The sequence below is a fragment of the Cinclus cinclus genome, chromosome 3 (assembly GCF_963662255.1).
Source record: "Cinclus cinclus chromosome 3, bCinCin1.1, whole genome shotgun sequence".
Taxonomy (NCBI): domain Eukaryota; kingdom Metazoa; phylum Chordata; class Aves; order Passeriformes; family Cinclidae; genus Cinclus; species Cinclus cinclus.
The window spans coordinates 97,594,883-97,611,345 of NC_085048.1; the positions used below are offsets into that span (position 1 = coordinate 97,594,883).

General features: G+C 38.2%; 1 protein-coding gene across 1 annotated transcript in view; it reads right to left on the bottom strand.

Moving 5' to 3' along the window:
• FBXO11 (F-box protein 11) overlaps positions 1 to 16,463 on the bottom strand; it is a 69,750-nt gene that overhangs the window by 25,175 nt on the left and 28,112 nt on the right. The window contains exons 2-7 of the mRNA XM_062490511.1: positions 10,416 to 10,543; positions 10,212 to 10,293; positions 4,510 to 4,654; positions 3,113 to 3,242; positions 2,005 to 2,088; positions 1,779 to 1,911 (exon numbers count right to left, since the gene is read on the bottom strand). Coding sequence (XP_062346495.1) covers positions 1,779 to 1,911; positions 2,005 to 2,088; positions 3,113 to 3,242; positions 4,510 to 4,654; positions 10,212 to 10,293; positions 10,416 to 10,543 — 702 coding nt within the window. The remainder of the gene's footprint in view (positions 1 to 1,778; positions 1,912 to 2,004; positions 2,089 to 3,112; positions 3,243 to 4,509; positions 4,655 to 10,211; positions 10,294 to 10,415; positions 10,544 to 16,463) is intronic.

Consider the following 16,463-nt stretch of genomic DNA (forward strand, 5'->3'; position numbering starts at 1 on the left):
CCCCAAGACAGTTATTCTGTTACAAAAATACATAATAAAAGATCCCTGGCTTTTAAAGGACTGTACTTAAGAGAAATAGTTTTCTGAATAACGGGTTAATTCCAGAGGAAGGGAAAGCAGATGGTTTTTCAAAACTTCAAAGGAGACAGAGAACATGCAGAAGTTCACCCAGATACCCATGTCATGAAGTGACTGAGAAATTTTATATCTTAGGACAGTGCTGATCTGGTTTCTCAGGATTTTAAAACACTTCATGAATATGACTTGCCCTATTTGCACTGCCATCATCCTCTCTTCTGAGAGACAGAAGCCAGGGATTTGCCAGCCATTTGCCTGCAGCCATGTCTCCATTAGCAAGCACTGCAACCTAATACAAGAGTGGTACCACAAAGAGAACCAGTTCTGAGGATCAGCTGCCCCAGCGAACACTGCAGCACAGGGAGGGGAAAAGAGACTGACTTTGCACTAGTCCTCACCAAGTCCCTCTGACTGAACACACACTAGCTACTGAAGGGCAGTAAGAGTATTCCAGGAACATGTCTCTTAAATTAGTTTCATCCAAAAGGAATCCAGTTTGTGCTCCAAAAGCTCTCCACAACACAGACCAAAGCACTCGTAAGTGGGCATGTTCAGAATGTTAGCTCTCCAGAAACGTAGTCACAAACTGACAAACTTACATCCTAACACAGCCACATCTTGCAGATCTGTGGGGACAATTTTTCAGAATAATGCTGGAACAATCTGACTGCATTGCTCAAAACCATTCTCCCTGCCAAGGCTGCAAAACCCAGGCAAGAAGTGCCAGAACAGTCAAAAGCAAAACAGTTGGTATGGGGAACAGATAAATACCCAAAAAGAGAGTCTTTGCAGGAGGGATTTTGCAAAACAAAGAACATGTAGGTAAGAAACACACCTACCACAACAAACAAAAAACCCCACCCCCTACAAACAAAACAAAAAACCCCAAACCCACCACCCTCAATAAAACCCACAACCTAGTAAACCAAACCAATCCAGAGAGATAAACAAAAACAGCAGGTAATTCACTTCTGCATCACCACAGGAGCAAGAGGTCTGAGATCCCTTACCCAAAATATCTACAGGACAGTAATACAACTTGAATTCCTACCTAGTTATCATACTACTGGGAATAAGCATGCTCCTAGTAGTGACAGAAAAAGCAAGCAGCTCGGCAAGTACCAGCATTTGCAGCCTGATGTATCATATTACCTTCATAAACCTTTCCTATTCTCCAACTCTTATTTCCTTCTGCATAAAGGTTCCTGTCCAGAGGAACAGTTGGGAGAGAACAGAGGAAGAACCTCCAGTCTCAGAATCTTTCCTGCTGGATAGTTTCATATCCTTCCTCAAGATGGAATTATGATACTGAAGAAAATTGGACAGATACTAATTCAAGCTTGTTCCCACTGCTAGTTTCTACTCTGGAGATAGGTTTCATATGTATGCATGAATGAACGCAAAAATTTCAACTGCAGTCCTATAACTGAATAAGCTTTCTGACAAATTCCATTTTTTTTCTCCTAATGAAATAAAAAGATAAATTCAGTTAGTCCAAGAACTAGCAAGCAGACAATAGCATTTCAGTCTGAAGCATCAGCTACTTTTGAGTTAGTGACACTTGTACAAAAAGCACTTATTTGCTAGGCAGATGAAGAAAGATGAGTATTTTTACTGGATATTTAATACACCTGAGTATCATGGTAATTAAGGCAGTAATTAACACAAGTTTGAGACAGTAATGCTCCCAGTTTACATACCTGCACCAATCATGGTGATTGGAGATTCTATATATATCCATTCATCAGTATATATACCAGAGTGAACAAAGATAAGTCCATCAAAATGAGCTTCTTGAACTCCACCAAGAGCATCCTCGATGGTATCATAATACTAGAAGATAGAAGAAAAGGAGCAAATTTAGTCATGTCCATTTCTATTTACAGAGATATATAAATGTTTTTATGAACCACTTTAGAAACATACCAACATATTTTCTCTTCCTTTGTATCTTGCAGGATTACTGTAGAAGTGTTCAGCAAAACCTGGCTTTACATGTGCTCCTTTGTACTGAAACAAGGAAAAGAGTTTGTGATAGACAGGTGGGCCTGAATGTACTGACAGGAGATCTACTAACTCCCTCATTAACAAGCCATTTGCTGATATCAGTTGGTCCCAGGAAGTAAGAATGATATACTGACTTCCCAGTCTAGGCACACTATTTGAAATGGCAACACCAAAAATGTCTGAGCCTAAGGGAGTGATCAACTAAGAGTCCAGCTACTTACACAGCCATAAGCCTCGAAACTGAAAAGCTTCATACACCTAAAACATTCCACAAAAGCTGTCCTTACTTCCATCTTCCGATTCTCTAGCAGCTTGCCACAAAAAATCCATTTATATGGTGAGGAAAAGAGAATCCCACACCTTCAGTTATTGAATGCTTTAGTGACTGAATACTAACCAAAGAAACCAAGCCAAGCATTTGTCCTCAGTGCACTTCAGAAATTCATTAACCAATAACACATGGCACTGTGTGACACACTCACCTCAACATTTATTTCCCTTACTTATGTTTTCCTAGTATCATGGCCAGCCATTTGTTCAATGCCTTTGAAATTTTGGATTACAGGTACAATCACATTCCTTAAAGAAGATTTGTTTACCTCCAGCCAAGCCAGCTGTAGATCACTATTTAGCCAAATGACATTACCAATATATGTTTGGTTCACCAGAGGAAGATGCACACAAATCTGATAACCAGCACACACACTGGTTCAGTAAGATATGACAACAGTATCTTTCACATTGCGAGCCTCAGACCATGACAATCTCTTACACAAAATTTCAGTGATGCAAAAGCCAACACAGAAGAGCTGGACACTCAAGGACTCCACTTTACCATGTGGTGTCTCCCTAAAGAGCGCCCCAAAACAGAAAATAACTTCTGAATTCCCCCTACTGCACAACACCACCACAAGGATCTTAAAGTCTAAACCCAAGATCATTACTGTTGCCAGCCACATTTCAGAAGTTGGTGTTTTTACTTTTATAATTACCCATAAATTTGAATATAAATGAATAAAACTGTTACCAGCTGCTGGAAGCTTTCTTTCCAGGGATTTGGATGTTCATATTCTTCTGGATTAATCTGATAAAATTTACCAGGTTCGGGATGCATCATTGGACGAGTGTACTCAAATACTTCCATATACAATCTTTTCCTGAGCAGAAGAGAAAATTAATGCATTTCTCATTACTCTTTCATTTCAGTATAAAACCAAAGGCTAAAACCCGCGGATTTTTTTAACAGAATTTGCCAGTGACAGTGAATACAACCAAGATCAGTACCTAGCACTTAAAACCAATTTATTTGTTGTACTGACTTCTGTTTTTCTGACAAAAATTTTATGCGTTTTACAATCCAAGAGAAAAAGTTCTCAACGTGTAATTTCCATGACAAATTTAAAACAGTTACACAATTTATGAATCAAACAGTGCATTAACTACAGCATTGCTTTAACACTTACAAAAGCTAGTAGCACAAATATAACAGAACTTAAGACCAAGCATGCCACCACCTTTTCTTCACCTTGCCAAAAAAAGACTGAAAAATGCATTCACAGAGAACAAGTGATGCACTGTATTCTAAAAAGAGTTAATCAGTGAACAAATTAAAGTGGTTGAAAAAGAAGAAAGTGGCACACAGCAGTTGGATTCTTTTCATTAGTGCCAGAGTGCATATAATTGCAGTGTCTGAGCCTGCTGATATTAAGCCCCGACTTACAGGATGCCACTGATTCATAGAAATTGTAATTCATCTGACAAGGCATCCCCAAAGCTGTCTTTATGACAGAAAAAAAGGGGTAGTTCTGTGATGTTATCTTATTATTTCTCTTTTAGTCTTAATCTTTACTTTTAAAATAAAGCAGCTTAAGAGATATGTTGTTTTTATCCCATATAAAAAATTACAAATTTAGTTACCATTTATTCAAACTCTCAAAAACCTAGGAGTAGAGCAGACTCATATGGGGGTAAAAAAGCCCAAGTATCCAACCATTAAACAACACAAAACTCAACCAAAAAAAAAAAAAAAAAAAAAGAAAAAAAATCCCATTTAAGTAACACTAGACAAAGCTTGCATTTAAGTTGAAGAAAAGTTTTTTCCTTCTGTGTGAAGTAATAATCCCCATAGTTGCCTAAAAAATGTTCAAGGGAGAAGAAAGAATAGCAACTGAAGGAACAGATTTTTTAAAAGCAGGCACTGTTTAACTAGTACCTACGTTACTAGAGAATCAAGTTTTACTGTTTAATACATATAATCAGTTATTCATAAGTAACAGATAATGCTTAACTAAACCAGAGGTAATAAAATACAACTGGTTTTCCTTCAACTAATTGTAACCAGCATTTCAATTTTTCTATTGTACTGGCATCCTGAGCAGCATTTCTAGTGTTTCTCAAGATAATGAGGAATAGCTTTTCACTTACCACAAAATTGGATCATTAGCCAGCTCACTGAAGCGTTTACACACACAAGCTGCTCTACAGAGATCCTGCTCCAGCAGGTAGGAGAAGATCTTTAGAACGACTTCATCTGGCAACTTCTCCTGAAGATATTGTTCTGCAGGTGCTGCTATTAAACAGTAATCAATACAAGGTTATTGATGTATTTAGTGAGCTCAATTTATGACTGCAGGAGACTACCAGCTTGTCACTTGAAAGATTCCCATTTAAAACACCAGTTATCTCCAAGCAGCCTTTTTTTAAAGCTTGTTTTTTCTAAAACCAAAGGTAAAAAATCCAACAGAAGGTACAGACTTCAAGTCCTCTTTCCAAACTTATTTCACCTTTTCCATTGGAGGAATCATTCTGCAAACAAGTGCAGATGTTAAGCAGGCCGCTAGTGCATGTTCCAGAAATGCTGGCTTCTCACTGCTATTAGCTTCACTGTGGTCCAATCAACCCACATTATCCATACAATAATACTAATGCAGTCCCAAAGCCAAAATGTCGACAAATGTTTTCTTTTGAACGCAAAAGAATTTCATCAGGAATAGTCACTGTCTGGAAAAACTACTAGGAAGACCTTCTTCCTAGTTCTCCCACAATGAACACATTACGGAAAGAGGACATCTGGGATGTAGGAAACCAACTGCCATCAAAAATTCCCCAAGTCCCCTCCTTCCACTTATTCTCATTTATATTCTTCCTTCTAAAATGAAAAATCTAAACCAGAAGAAGTATTAGTCTTGTCTGATGCATTTCTTCAGAGAGGCTGGAAAAAGCTGTATTCCCATGTCATTGTGTGGGGACAGGAATGCACTTCTTTAAACCCCTGCTCATTGGGCACAGAGACACTCCACATTCAACAGCTCCTTTTGGGAAGCCCTGCCGGCAGTTTGTGTTCTCACCAGACCCTCCTAGGACAGGAATCCTCAAAAGTCCTGCCTGCAAGGTCACTTGTTTGGCTAATGCCTCCAGAATCCTTTCTATGATCCTAAAGGCACAGCCACACAGAGCAGCTTCCAAAGTTTAGAGGATTTGTACGCAAGGCATTAGAAGTCTGTGACTCCTACTGAAATGACCTTAAGAAAGATGACCTGCAAAATATGAGGGAGTAACACTCTGAAAAGTAGTATCCATGCGAGATTTCACAGATAAACAAAACAAAACAAACAAACTGCCTCAGGATTCCCCCGGGCAAGGCAGCACAAAGGAATGTGTTATTTCCAGCTGTAATATGGAGAAGACAGGAACTGCAGGCACTGAACTGTGACTTTTTTACTCCCCCTTAAACTGGGGTCTGCAGACCACATCACCAGAACCTGTGTACTGTGACATAAACGATCAGACCTGGTTTTTCCAGAGTGTCATGCTTACATCTCTGATCAGTCCAGGTAGTGGAAATTTTGAAATATTCCTGAGATTGCAGTACCTTCCCTGAACGTGCTCCTTACTGTGCCATCATATGAATGTCCCCTTATCGATTCCAAGATACCAATTTCATCTCAGATGCCAGAGGGGTGTTTATTCAGTTGACAGCTGCTCACAGCAGTATCACAGTTTACAGCCATAAACTATAGGTACGTGCCACTTCAACCCAACAAAACTCTATGCTGTGCCAAAGTGGCAAGTGCCATCATTCCATGCATCCACAGGTATTTGTTCCCACAGTATCCTATCCTCCTCCAAAATTTTTTTATGATCAGCTCCTTGCTTTGAGTTTATTGCAAGCTACAGAATTGTTAGCATGGGACACAAGAAAAGAAAAAGGAATGAATGCCCAGAAATTGGCCAAGATAGTTCTCTTCTGCAACAGCATTATTAACAGCAGATTACAAAATTATTTTTAATCAAGGAAAAACAAAACAAAACAAAGCCTTATGAGCCAGGCTGAAGCCAGTAAGTTGGTAAAACTTATGAAATGCAAATAGCCTGGAAAGGACTTCAGCTCAAGAGACACTTAGGGAGCCTGAAGTCTGAAGCGCTTAGCAGCAGCCTTTAAGGGGAGCATGTTGGGCATCACCAAAAAATGTTACATACACTATCAGTGCTGGTTTTTAAAGAAGTCTTTTTCCACTGGAGATATGAAGGGTCCTCCCCGTGTCAAACAGGCAGGAGCAGTTTGTTCTGCAGTCCTAATTACTCTTGAAATGCATCACACAATAATTGGACATTGCTTCTGAATTAATCTTTTTCTGGTAGCATTCCAGTTAGATGTAGTCTTCTACTGTTTTAATGAAAGCTGAGATGTTATACTGCAGATGCAAAACAGTAAATCCTCCCAAGTTTTCCATGACCTGTCATCTTTTAACACACAAATCCTTGAGGCATAAAATTTAAGCAGTTACTTCCATAAACAACCTGCAGGTTTTTGTCTCTATCTATACTGGGACCTTAAATAATTTTATATTGAATGGGGAAGCTCACTAATATAGTACCTTCCCACTGGTCCAAAGTTCATTCTCCTGTTTTCCTCCCTAGGCTCAATTTCAAAATTAAAATTGAAATCCAGATGTGTTTCCTTACTGCATGGGACAAGGACCAACTTTGAGAAAGTGTTAAAATACTTGAAGTAAAAAAAAATAATAAAAATTTAAAAGCCTCAATTAACCTTCTTGCTCCTGCAATTTTTCAAGTTGCATTTACCTGGAAACTTAGGCGGTGCTTTCAAAATGAAGATGATGGTTTTACAGGTGTTTGCTCTCCTCACTCAGCTTTATACAAAATCCTGTAGAAGTGAGCAATTTAAATTGCCCTTCTGCTCAATTAAGCAGGGATTAATTTAAGATTTCTCCACTTAAATCACTGATACAGTGATTACCAGGTGAAATTCTCCAGTATAATTTGAAAAAGCTAATTTGCTTCTTAATGTGAAGACTCCTCTCTATCCAAGAGAGACCTACATGATTTTACTCTATAAATCCACACTTTGCATCTTGGATATCTTTTAGCAATGTGTCAAAGCAAGGATGTAATCCATGTGTTCTTCCTCTCAGTTTACAAAAATGAGCCAAAACAGCTTTAAAAGGCTTGTCTGGCCACCAAATCAGAAGCATTTATATGCTCCTACTCCTGACAGTTTCATGCCTATTGATTAAGTGAAGGTAATGTACAAAATACATACTCATATTAAAAGAAATCCAGCCAGTTTTCCAAATACGTGTCAAAACCCAACAAAAATGAAGTGTGAGAGGTTATCACCAATCTTTGTCTTTGCCCTAATGTAAGTTGACAGTTGAACTATTTATGATTTAGCAAGCATTAATATACTGCACATCTGAAAGTTAAAAACACATCTAGTTATGTCATTCCATTTCCACAGGATATGCATGAAGCAAATTCAGTTTCAGTTTTGATCATTTAGCTGATAGGGACTAGCAAAGTAATACCAAGACAAAGAGAAGGGAAAGCTGCCTGAAAGTGAATTCCCTTCTATGTACAAAGACCAAGAATGCCATCCCAAGAATCCAAAACTGTAAATTATGTCTTATATGGTTGCCTTTTTTGCCCATTTTAGTTGAGAAGATTGAGACAAATAGCTTTTGCTCCATAAGGACATATTTAGTAAAAATCTTTTCTTGTTAAGAAGTAAAAATATGTCAGAAACATAGCATGCATTGTACTAGGGAAAGTATCTTAGGAAATCAATAGGAAAAGAAAAAAATAAATTTAAAAAGTTCTATAAACTTATTCATGTTCCTAGTGTACAGAACAATCAGTGAGTGAGCCAGTAACAGAGTCTCAGTACATCTTTCAAATCTATAGTTCAATGAAAAGAGAAATTTAAAATAGCAAAACTCCCAGCAGAACTAACTCTGAAATCCGTATTAAAATACACATTTTTTCCAACTCCTGGCTCCACTCCAGATGGAAACTCGAGGTGACTGGCATTTCTCCTTTCAACTTTGCTGAATTTTCCTCCACTCAGCCTGTACAACAAGGAATGGTTTTCCACCAAGAAATTTTCCTGTATTTCTAGTCCCTCGCCTTCATTCCATCTACAGTTCTAAACACCTGTACAGCCCAGATGACAATAACACACAGTTACCACTCATGACAATCCAAAAAGTCTCACAACTCAGTTGCAAGAGCTATCATTACCTACACTAACAAAAAAGTGGACTGTCTGACAAAATACATGCCACCAGAATCAATGTTCATGCAAATTTAGAGAAACTCAACAGGGGTGGATAAAAAATAGCTGTCACCCATACTGGGAAAGAGATTAATAGGAAGAAAATGGTTTGAGTTTGAGGACACTCCTTTCTTACACTGCAACTGGTTTGAACACAGTCCTAAAAGTAAAACTGTAAAATCACTGTTTACAATTCCTCTGTTAATTCCATGCTGGAGAAGCCTCCACAATCCCCATACTTTCCCCTCACGAGCTCAAGAATCTAACGAATGGAATGCGCAGTGGAAGCGTGGAGAATTCCTCTTGAAATCAGCATCACTCATGTTAGAAAGTTACACACTTTCAGTAAAGAAAGGACGAGAGTAAAATCACAATGACAAAGCAAAAAAAGTGAATGAAATGGAAGAAAAACTAAGAGCTGTCAAGAAAAATAGTGACAATTCTGCACAAGGCTACAGAGAGCCAATCAAGAAACTAATCAATGCAAAATGACAGATTTATGTCCTATTGGTTCTGGGTATTTGAAGAATACAAATCTGAAGTTAAATGGCTCTTGAAAAGCTGCTGAAATGAAGAGTTGATCAAAGAGGAAGAGAATAAAACACAGGGGGAAAAGGAGAGCTCAAAAGACAAAAAAACTATGCTGTGGAGAAAATGAGAAGCCAGAAAGAGCAGACCTCAACTGAAGGAATAGAAACAGACCCAAAGCCTTGTGCCAACTGCTCATTTTTAATTCACAATATTAAGGGAAATATTGAAAAAATACTGAAAAAATACTGGAAAAAAAAAAAGGTAAGAAAAGCAGGAGAAACTGCACTGATGGGAGTTGCAAGCACTGGTGTTGATTTTTCAGGCAAAAGTGACAGTTCTCCTAGAACTGAATAGTGCATCAGGAGACAAAAAAAAAAAAAAAAAAAAAAGAAAAATAGAAGCAGAGAGATTGAAGAACTATACAGAAAACAGAACAAGCAGGGGATGTGTGCCTGTACATACCTACAAAGTGTGTGCACACAAAATATACAATACAGTTACATACACTTACTGAATGTGTGTTTATTATACAATGCACATTTACTGTAGAGGTGTGCAAAAATCTACATAGGTTATGTATGCAGGTAGATCTGTTGTTTTGTTTACAAACACAATGTCTTTCCTTCTCCCCACAATGAAGTGCTATGATGACATACCCAAACAGCCCCTAAAAACACAATGGAACAATGCCATCAATATCAGAAATGGTAATTAGGCACTGCAGTATTATTGCTCCTAACAGTAGCTTAGATACAACTACACAGCACTATGACAGTAAAAAGCAAACAAAATATGCCTGCAGTGAAACAGACAGAATGAAGGATCAGATTCTAAAAATTCTGATTAAAATCACGCTACCAAATTTGAAGGTCAGAACAAGCCTGTAGTTTTGTTTTGGTATTTTTTTTCCCACTACTGTTTCTTAGTTGGAATACACACAGAAAAACAGTTTGGGGACAATGTGTGATGTTAAAATGTCTCTACTCCTCCCTCACCCCCTTTTTAGTACAAAAGTTATTACCTGATAAATCCTGGGATTTCCCAGATACTCTAGCACGTTTTGCTCGGTGACCAAAGTTTTCAGTAGCTGAAGTAGAGGCACCCTTTAATTAAAAATAATTACTTCAGTCAATAGATAACTTAGGAAAAATATTCTTCATATTTCATATATTTCATATTCTTCAAACAGTAACATTTCTTTTACAATTAAAACCAAAGAAGTTACCTCCATACTGCTCTTTGTAGGACAAGCTGTTCTTTTAGGTAGAAGAGTTTTTCTGCGAAGTTGGTATGGGCTGTTTTGTGCACCAGGACCTGATTCTTCTGCAACCATATCTGCAGGTACATCATCATCTGCAAACAAAGTGAGAAATTTGATAAGTGGAATTGTAGTTTTGCTTTACATCAGGAAAATGCTACAGAAATTTTCAATTAAGTACATAGTCAGAAGGGTGCTAGAGAACAGAGAACTTCCAGTAAAAAAAAAAAAAAAAATCAGAATATCACAGCATGCAAATCTAAGTTCCTTCATGTGTACTTTTTCCATACATACACAGCAGCTACACCCAAGGCAGCTTAAGAAAAAACAAAACACCAAAAACCTAGGCTTCTGATTTCTCTGCAAGCATTTAATTCACTATGCTAATTCAACCACCTCATTACTTCAGATTTTTTACCTAACACAATCAGCAGAATGAGGAACACTGAAGTGTCAATTATTAACTAAATGTTATCAAGAAATCCTTTAGTAAACATAGCACTTCGTACAAAATTCAAGACTGAGTTTTTCTCAAACATCTTGGGAATAGCTTAGGCCATCACATAAAACCCTCTGTAAAATGGAGGTAGCTTTAAATACATACATTCTCTTCACCTAAATTACACTTGAAGAAGTAAGAGCGTATTTTCTCCCTGCCCTTTAAAAAAAGTGCAGAAAGGTGTCATGAGTATAATTTTAAAGGTTTTATTTCATTAGTTTCAATTTTTTCTGTACATATATTTATGGAACACACTTGAAACAAGCAAGAAATAATTACTCATCAGTGCATGCCCCATAACTAACATTACATTATAAAGTTGCAAGAAGTTTAAAAAGGCTAGAACAAAAAGCATCTAGAAAATAAATTAGAACAACCCCACTTAAGAAAAAGGTATACTTTCTGCAGATGCTTAACTGTGAGAAAACAATTTTGCATTTCCTTTTCATTTTAACTGCCTTTTTCTTCTTAAACTGAGCAAAATGTGATGTGAAAATAATAGCCATAAAAGCAATGCCACAGAGCCAGTTTTCCTGAATATATTGGGTTGAAAAGACTAATGTAAAAAAAGGAAAAAAAAATCCACTAAAAAGAACCCAATATGCCACCAACAAAACTCCCCTACTCTTCCAATGCTACAGCAGTCTGTTTAAAACACAAAACAATGCCATTCTGCAGTGACTCACTCCCATTTCAAAATCTTGATCTCATGATTTTCCTAGGAGTTTCTGGTTTGGGGTTTTTTGACAAATTACAAAACATTGTGCTTATATATACCATGCAGCCTGAGCCTTTTCTACATCAGTGGAAAACAACAACAACAAAAAACCCCCAAATTATTTTTCCCCTTCCTTAGCAGATACTAAAAATCTTGCCATGTACCATTAGAGACCACAACACCCAAACAGAGGACAGAAGCTGATGGGAAGATGAAGTTCACTGGTGATGTGTACAGCACACAGGCTCCTCAGAGCAGTAGAGGAAAGCTTCATCACCTCATTAATCCACCTGAAAATTAACCTGCAAGTACCTCCATGATCAGTCTTCAGCCAGCCCAGCACCAGGTCTGGCTCAGCACAGCCACAAGACCACATGACTGGGAAGAACTACCAATAGCACAGGTTTTTAAGGACAGAAGTGAGCTTTGAAATTGCTATCAAGACCCACCACTTCCAAAAACAAAACCACCTCTGAAACTTCAGCCAGCAGCTGGCTCAAACTCCCTGTCTGCTGCTTCCCAGGCACACCTTGCATCTGACCACTTCACTACCCAGGATGGATAAGTATTTATGAATTATGCAAAAAGCCTAAAGGACACAGATATTGGTGAATTTTCCTGTGAAGGCATATCTGACTCAGCATGGGGATCACCATCTGTGTGAGGTCACTGACCTCAGAGCAGACTCAATGCATACTCATAGCTCAGTCACTTGGCTTTACCTGTTTCATTGCATCTCTGATCAAGAACACCCTCTCAACAAGGTAGCCAGAAGACAGAAGCTGATACAGGAGAGCTCTCAGCCTTCCCTGGCACACCAGAGCAGAAAAGCACCCATGGGTGTGAAGCAGGCCCTGCCAGGAAGAATTCAGGCACCACCACCAGCCCCAGAACTCCACACAGCAAAACACCCAAATGTACTCTGCAGCAGGGGTCGATCTGCAGCTCTTGTTTCTATTTTGGATTTGATACAGTCACTATGACTGATGTTGCTAATGTCCCCCAGCAGCTACCTGAGGACTCATGACATGGTGTCTCAAGGCCCTCCCCCTCACTCCCCTATTTTGTATTGAAGACACAAGATGACTGTCAGAACATCTGGGTTTTCCCCCATGTTCTGGATGGTCAGCACAACAGTTCAGAATTCCCACATGAAACACAGCAACAGCATAATAAGCAAAGGTAACAGGGAAAAAAAAATAGCAAAGCAGGGAATTTTGATCTCTCTCTAGGTGACAGAAAGGGCACAGATAAATCTCAATCAAGTCTTCAGAAGAACACCCATGGAGGCCAAAAAGGACAGCATGTATTACTGCTGGAAAGAGACAGCAGAAGCCTGTGGGCTAAAATGGAAGGAAAGGTCAGTTTGGCTGAAACACTGAAGGACTGGCTAAGCAGAAGAGAAATAGATTCATTTTCTTGCAGTGTGCTTAAGAAAACAGCAAGAGTCCCATGAAAAGATCACTTTTCTAGCACAGATGTCATTAAGGGATATGCACACACTCACAGCAGGTATCAGAATTTAAATCTTCCTTTTTCTACCTGAACACCAAGAAGACAAGGGAAGGGTACCATGATGTCTCTCACCAGCAGTTTCTGCCACACTACTAAGGGGCTTCTGCACAGATTTCTGACACTTCAGGATAACAACTGATTCCATTTTTCCACACGCAGCCTGTGTAGCTACTGCCAAGTGAAGCAGTACCAGGAAATCTGAAGGTCTTGAGTGATCTCTCAGAGCAGTAGCCTTGGTGCTTGCTTTTAGCCTTCCAGATGCTCCCCGTAAGCCCTGAACAGATTAAAGCAGCTACACTGGGAGAGATGCTGCTCACAAATACTTCTTCAGCACTGCACATTGCCCTTCCCTGAGCAAGAAAACTTTAAACCAGACTCCAAGAGTTCTATTTTGAAAATACTTCCCTAGAAATCACTTCAACATACGCCTGCTTTCGAGCAGAAATAGGTTTTAAAATACAGAAGCTCAGTGCCTCCAAAGTATTTTGAAAAAACCTATTTTAAAAGTGCAACAGTATCAGGCAGTAACATACATAAAAAGCATTATAATCACATTTGTTGATGACAGAAACATAAAAGTCAATAAACAAATTTGGAAGAGTGTGTGTGTAATATTAATATCATCATACAAACACCTGCTGAAATGACTGCCAGATGCTGTCACAATTTTAACCAAGTCAATATGTTTGCAGTTTTTAAGAGATTAAATTAAGCTGAGTCTGCTGTCAAATAAAAATATTTACCTGAGTATTTTACACCAATTACATTGCCTAGTAAGATAAAATAATTTCAAATAAAATCATGCTTACTGAACTTCCTGACTCTGACAGGTCAAAACCTAAATTTAAATTAAGAATTATCTCACCTGTCAGTTCAAAATGACTCCTGAGCCTGATCTGTAACACTATAAACTTTAAGACCTGCAAAAGACCATAAAGGACAAATACTTCCAGGAGGAAAGAAGTTGCCATTCTGGCAACTACTGTCAAAAGTGTTTTGCATTTCCAAATGGTGCTATGGAAGTGAGTACATTAAAATAAATAAAGAAAAATATATATGGTTGACTTCTTTTGTTTCATGAAGACATAAGTTACCCAAGTGACAGTGTTGTCAAGAGCTATTTATTAAAAAATACACACACCTAGGTCACATTTAGAGAAAAATCTATCATGTCCATGATGTCTCCTCCAAAACACATGCATTCTACCTCATATGCATGTAGATAAGATTTTCAAAAAGCATGATAAATATAAATGGCAACAGTAAAGTTTTAACATTTTTTAAAATGAAAAAAAAAAAGCTTTAAATTCCCCCAACAGACTCATCATAAAAACAAAGAACAGGGGAGAGGGTCCCAAGGAAGGCAGCTCATATACTAATCTGTGGGGTATGATCACTTAAGTTTTCAGTCCAAAACATCCCATTTTTGTGCTGGTTTACTCTACCTTCCCTAAATGGTGCAAGAGGGGCAAAACCTAACAACAAGATTTTTAGTTAAGAGAAGCTGAGTCCTGGGGGTGGCAGATATTTCCAAACACACAGTACCAAAATTTCTCCTGCAGGCGGGGGGAAGAAAGTAGTGAGAAACCTAACCAACCAACCAGTTTTAAGACAGGAAAATCCATAATGAATTGAGAGTTATCCAGAAGAGCAGCTCTGAAAAATAATGTTACTCTATACTGAACCTATTTGAATGAAGCCATGATTCATCTTGCTTATCAAACAAATTTTTACAGAAAGAGCTCATTAAACAGTGTTTTAAGTAGAACCAGTACAACTCCAGAATGAAATAATAAACTATTAAAACAAAAAAACTCCAACACTGTCCATATTCATAACTAAAAAAAAAAAACCACAAATTAAGCAACTAAAATGTTAATTGATACAGCTCATTTACTCTGGATTGAGCACATTTTGCCATAATCTGGCAAAACCCTTATCAAGCATCCTGCCAACCTCTGAGATGATAGCCTCAAGTACTTGATTGGATCCATTTCTAGATTAGCTCAAAATTCCAACAGAGAAGAGAGGATGACACAAATTTAAGGGAGTAAAAAGGAAGGTACTACCAAGAGAGCTAACAATGAAGACAAGTAACTTACCCAACAGAAGAAACACAAGGCAGTTCTGTTTTTGCACACGGGACAACATCTCTGCAGCTAACTGCTGACCCAAAAGCCAAGCAGAACACTCCCACCCACTACTTTTCTTTAAGGAGCAAGTCTCTGGGAGGGAGGACTTAAATAAATGCACGTATCAGTAGCGTGACTTACACCCATCCTGTGTCCTTGAAAACATTCCTAACAAGTGTCTGACATCTGAAAGCAGATACAGTACCAACACATGAAAGATACTGAATACAGAATTTGCACATACTCTATCTCAGAGCAAAGGCTTCTCACTCCGGTAGAGGTTTATCCATTGATTCCAGGCAGCATTTCAGGATTAGTTTAAATTATAGATGGTTTAAGGTTGCTTTTGAAATGGAGACCATTTTCTTTTGAGAGCTATCTGAGGACCTCTCTGAAGAGAAAAAAAAAACCCACTAGCTAGGAATACTACAACCAAAAAAGCCCCCCACCCAAAGCAAACAAAACCCCTACAAAACTGAGAAAGATGACATGCCAAGTTAACAGAGATCAGATCCAACACATCCTAGAGGCAGGAGCATTAGGGTGGCACTTCACAGTCAAATTCCATTTCTCTACAGTGGACTTGGAAAAAAAAGCCCGTAAGAAACAGGAGGCATGTATACTGCTACTCCATTTTACAATCAATGTTAAAAACATGGCTTTAAAATAAGTAGCCACAAACTGATTTGCTACTAACAAACACATTAATAAATACTATTAAATATTTTTAAATTATTATAGAAAGAAACCCTGCAGTATTTTTCAAGCATTATCCAGAGCAGCACAGCCCACAGAAAGGTAAAATCTAAAAGCTACTATTTTGTATAAGGTTCTAATGGCATTGGTCAACGAGGATTAACCCCTGACTGGAGACAAAGCTGTTTGTCTGGAAGAGACCCTGCAAGAAAAAGATTCTGAGTCAGAACTGCTACTCAAGAGTAGCAGGCTCTCAGTTTGGAAAGGGGACAGACCTAACATTAAAAATGGATGCTTTGTAAAGACTACAGAAAGATCAGACTTCCTGAACACCATATGGAATAAAGAGATTCTGCCTTCTGGGAAGCAAAAACCAGACACAATAACCATTACTGACTACTAGAATATTTTAAATATACATACAATTTCTTACTGACAATAAACCAGAGATATAT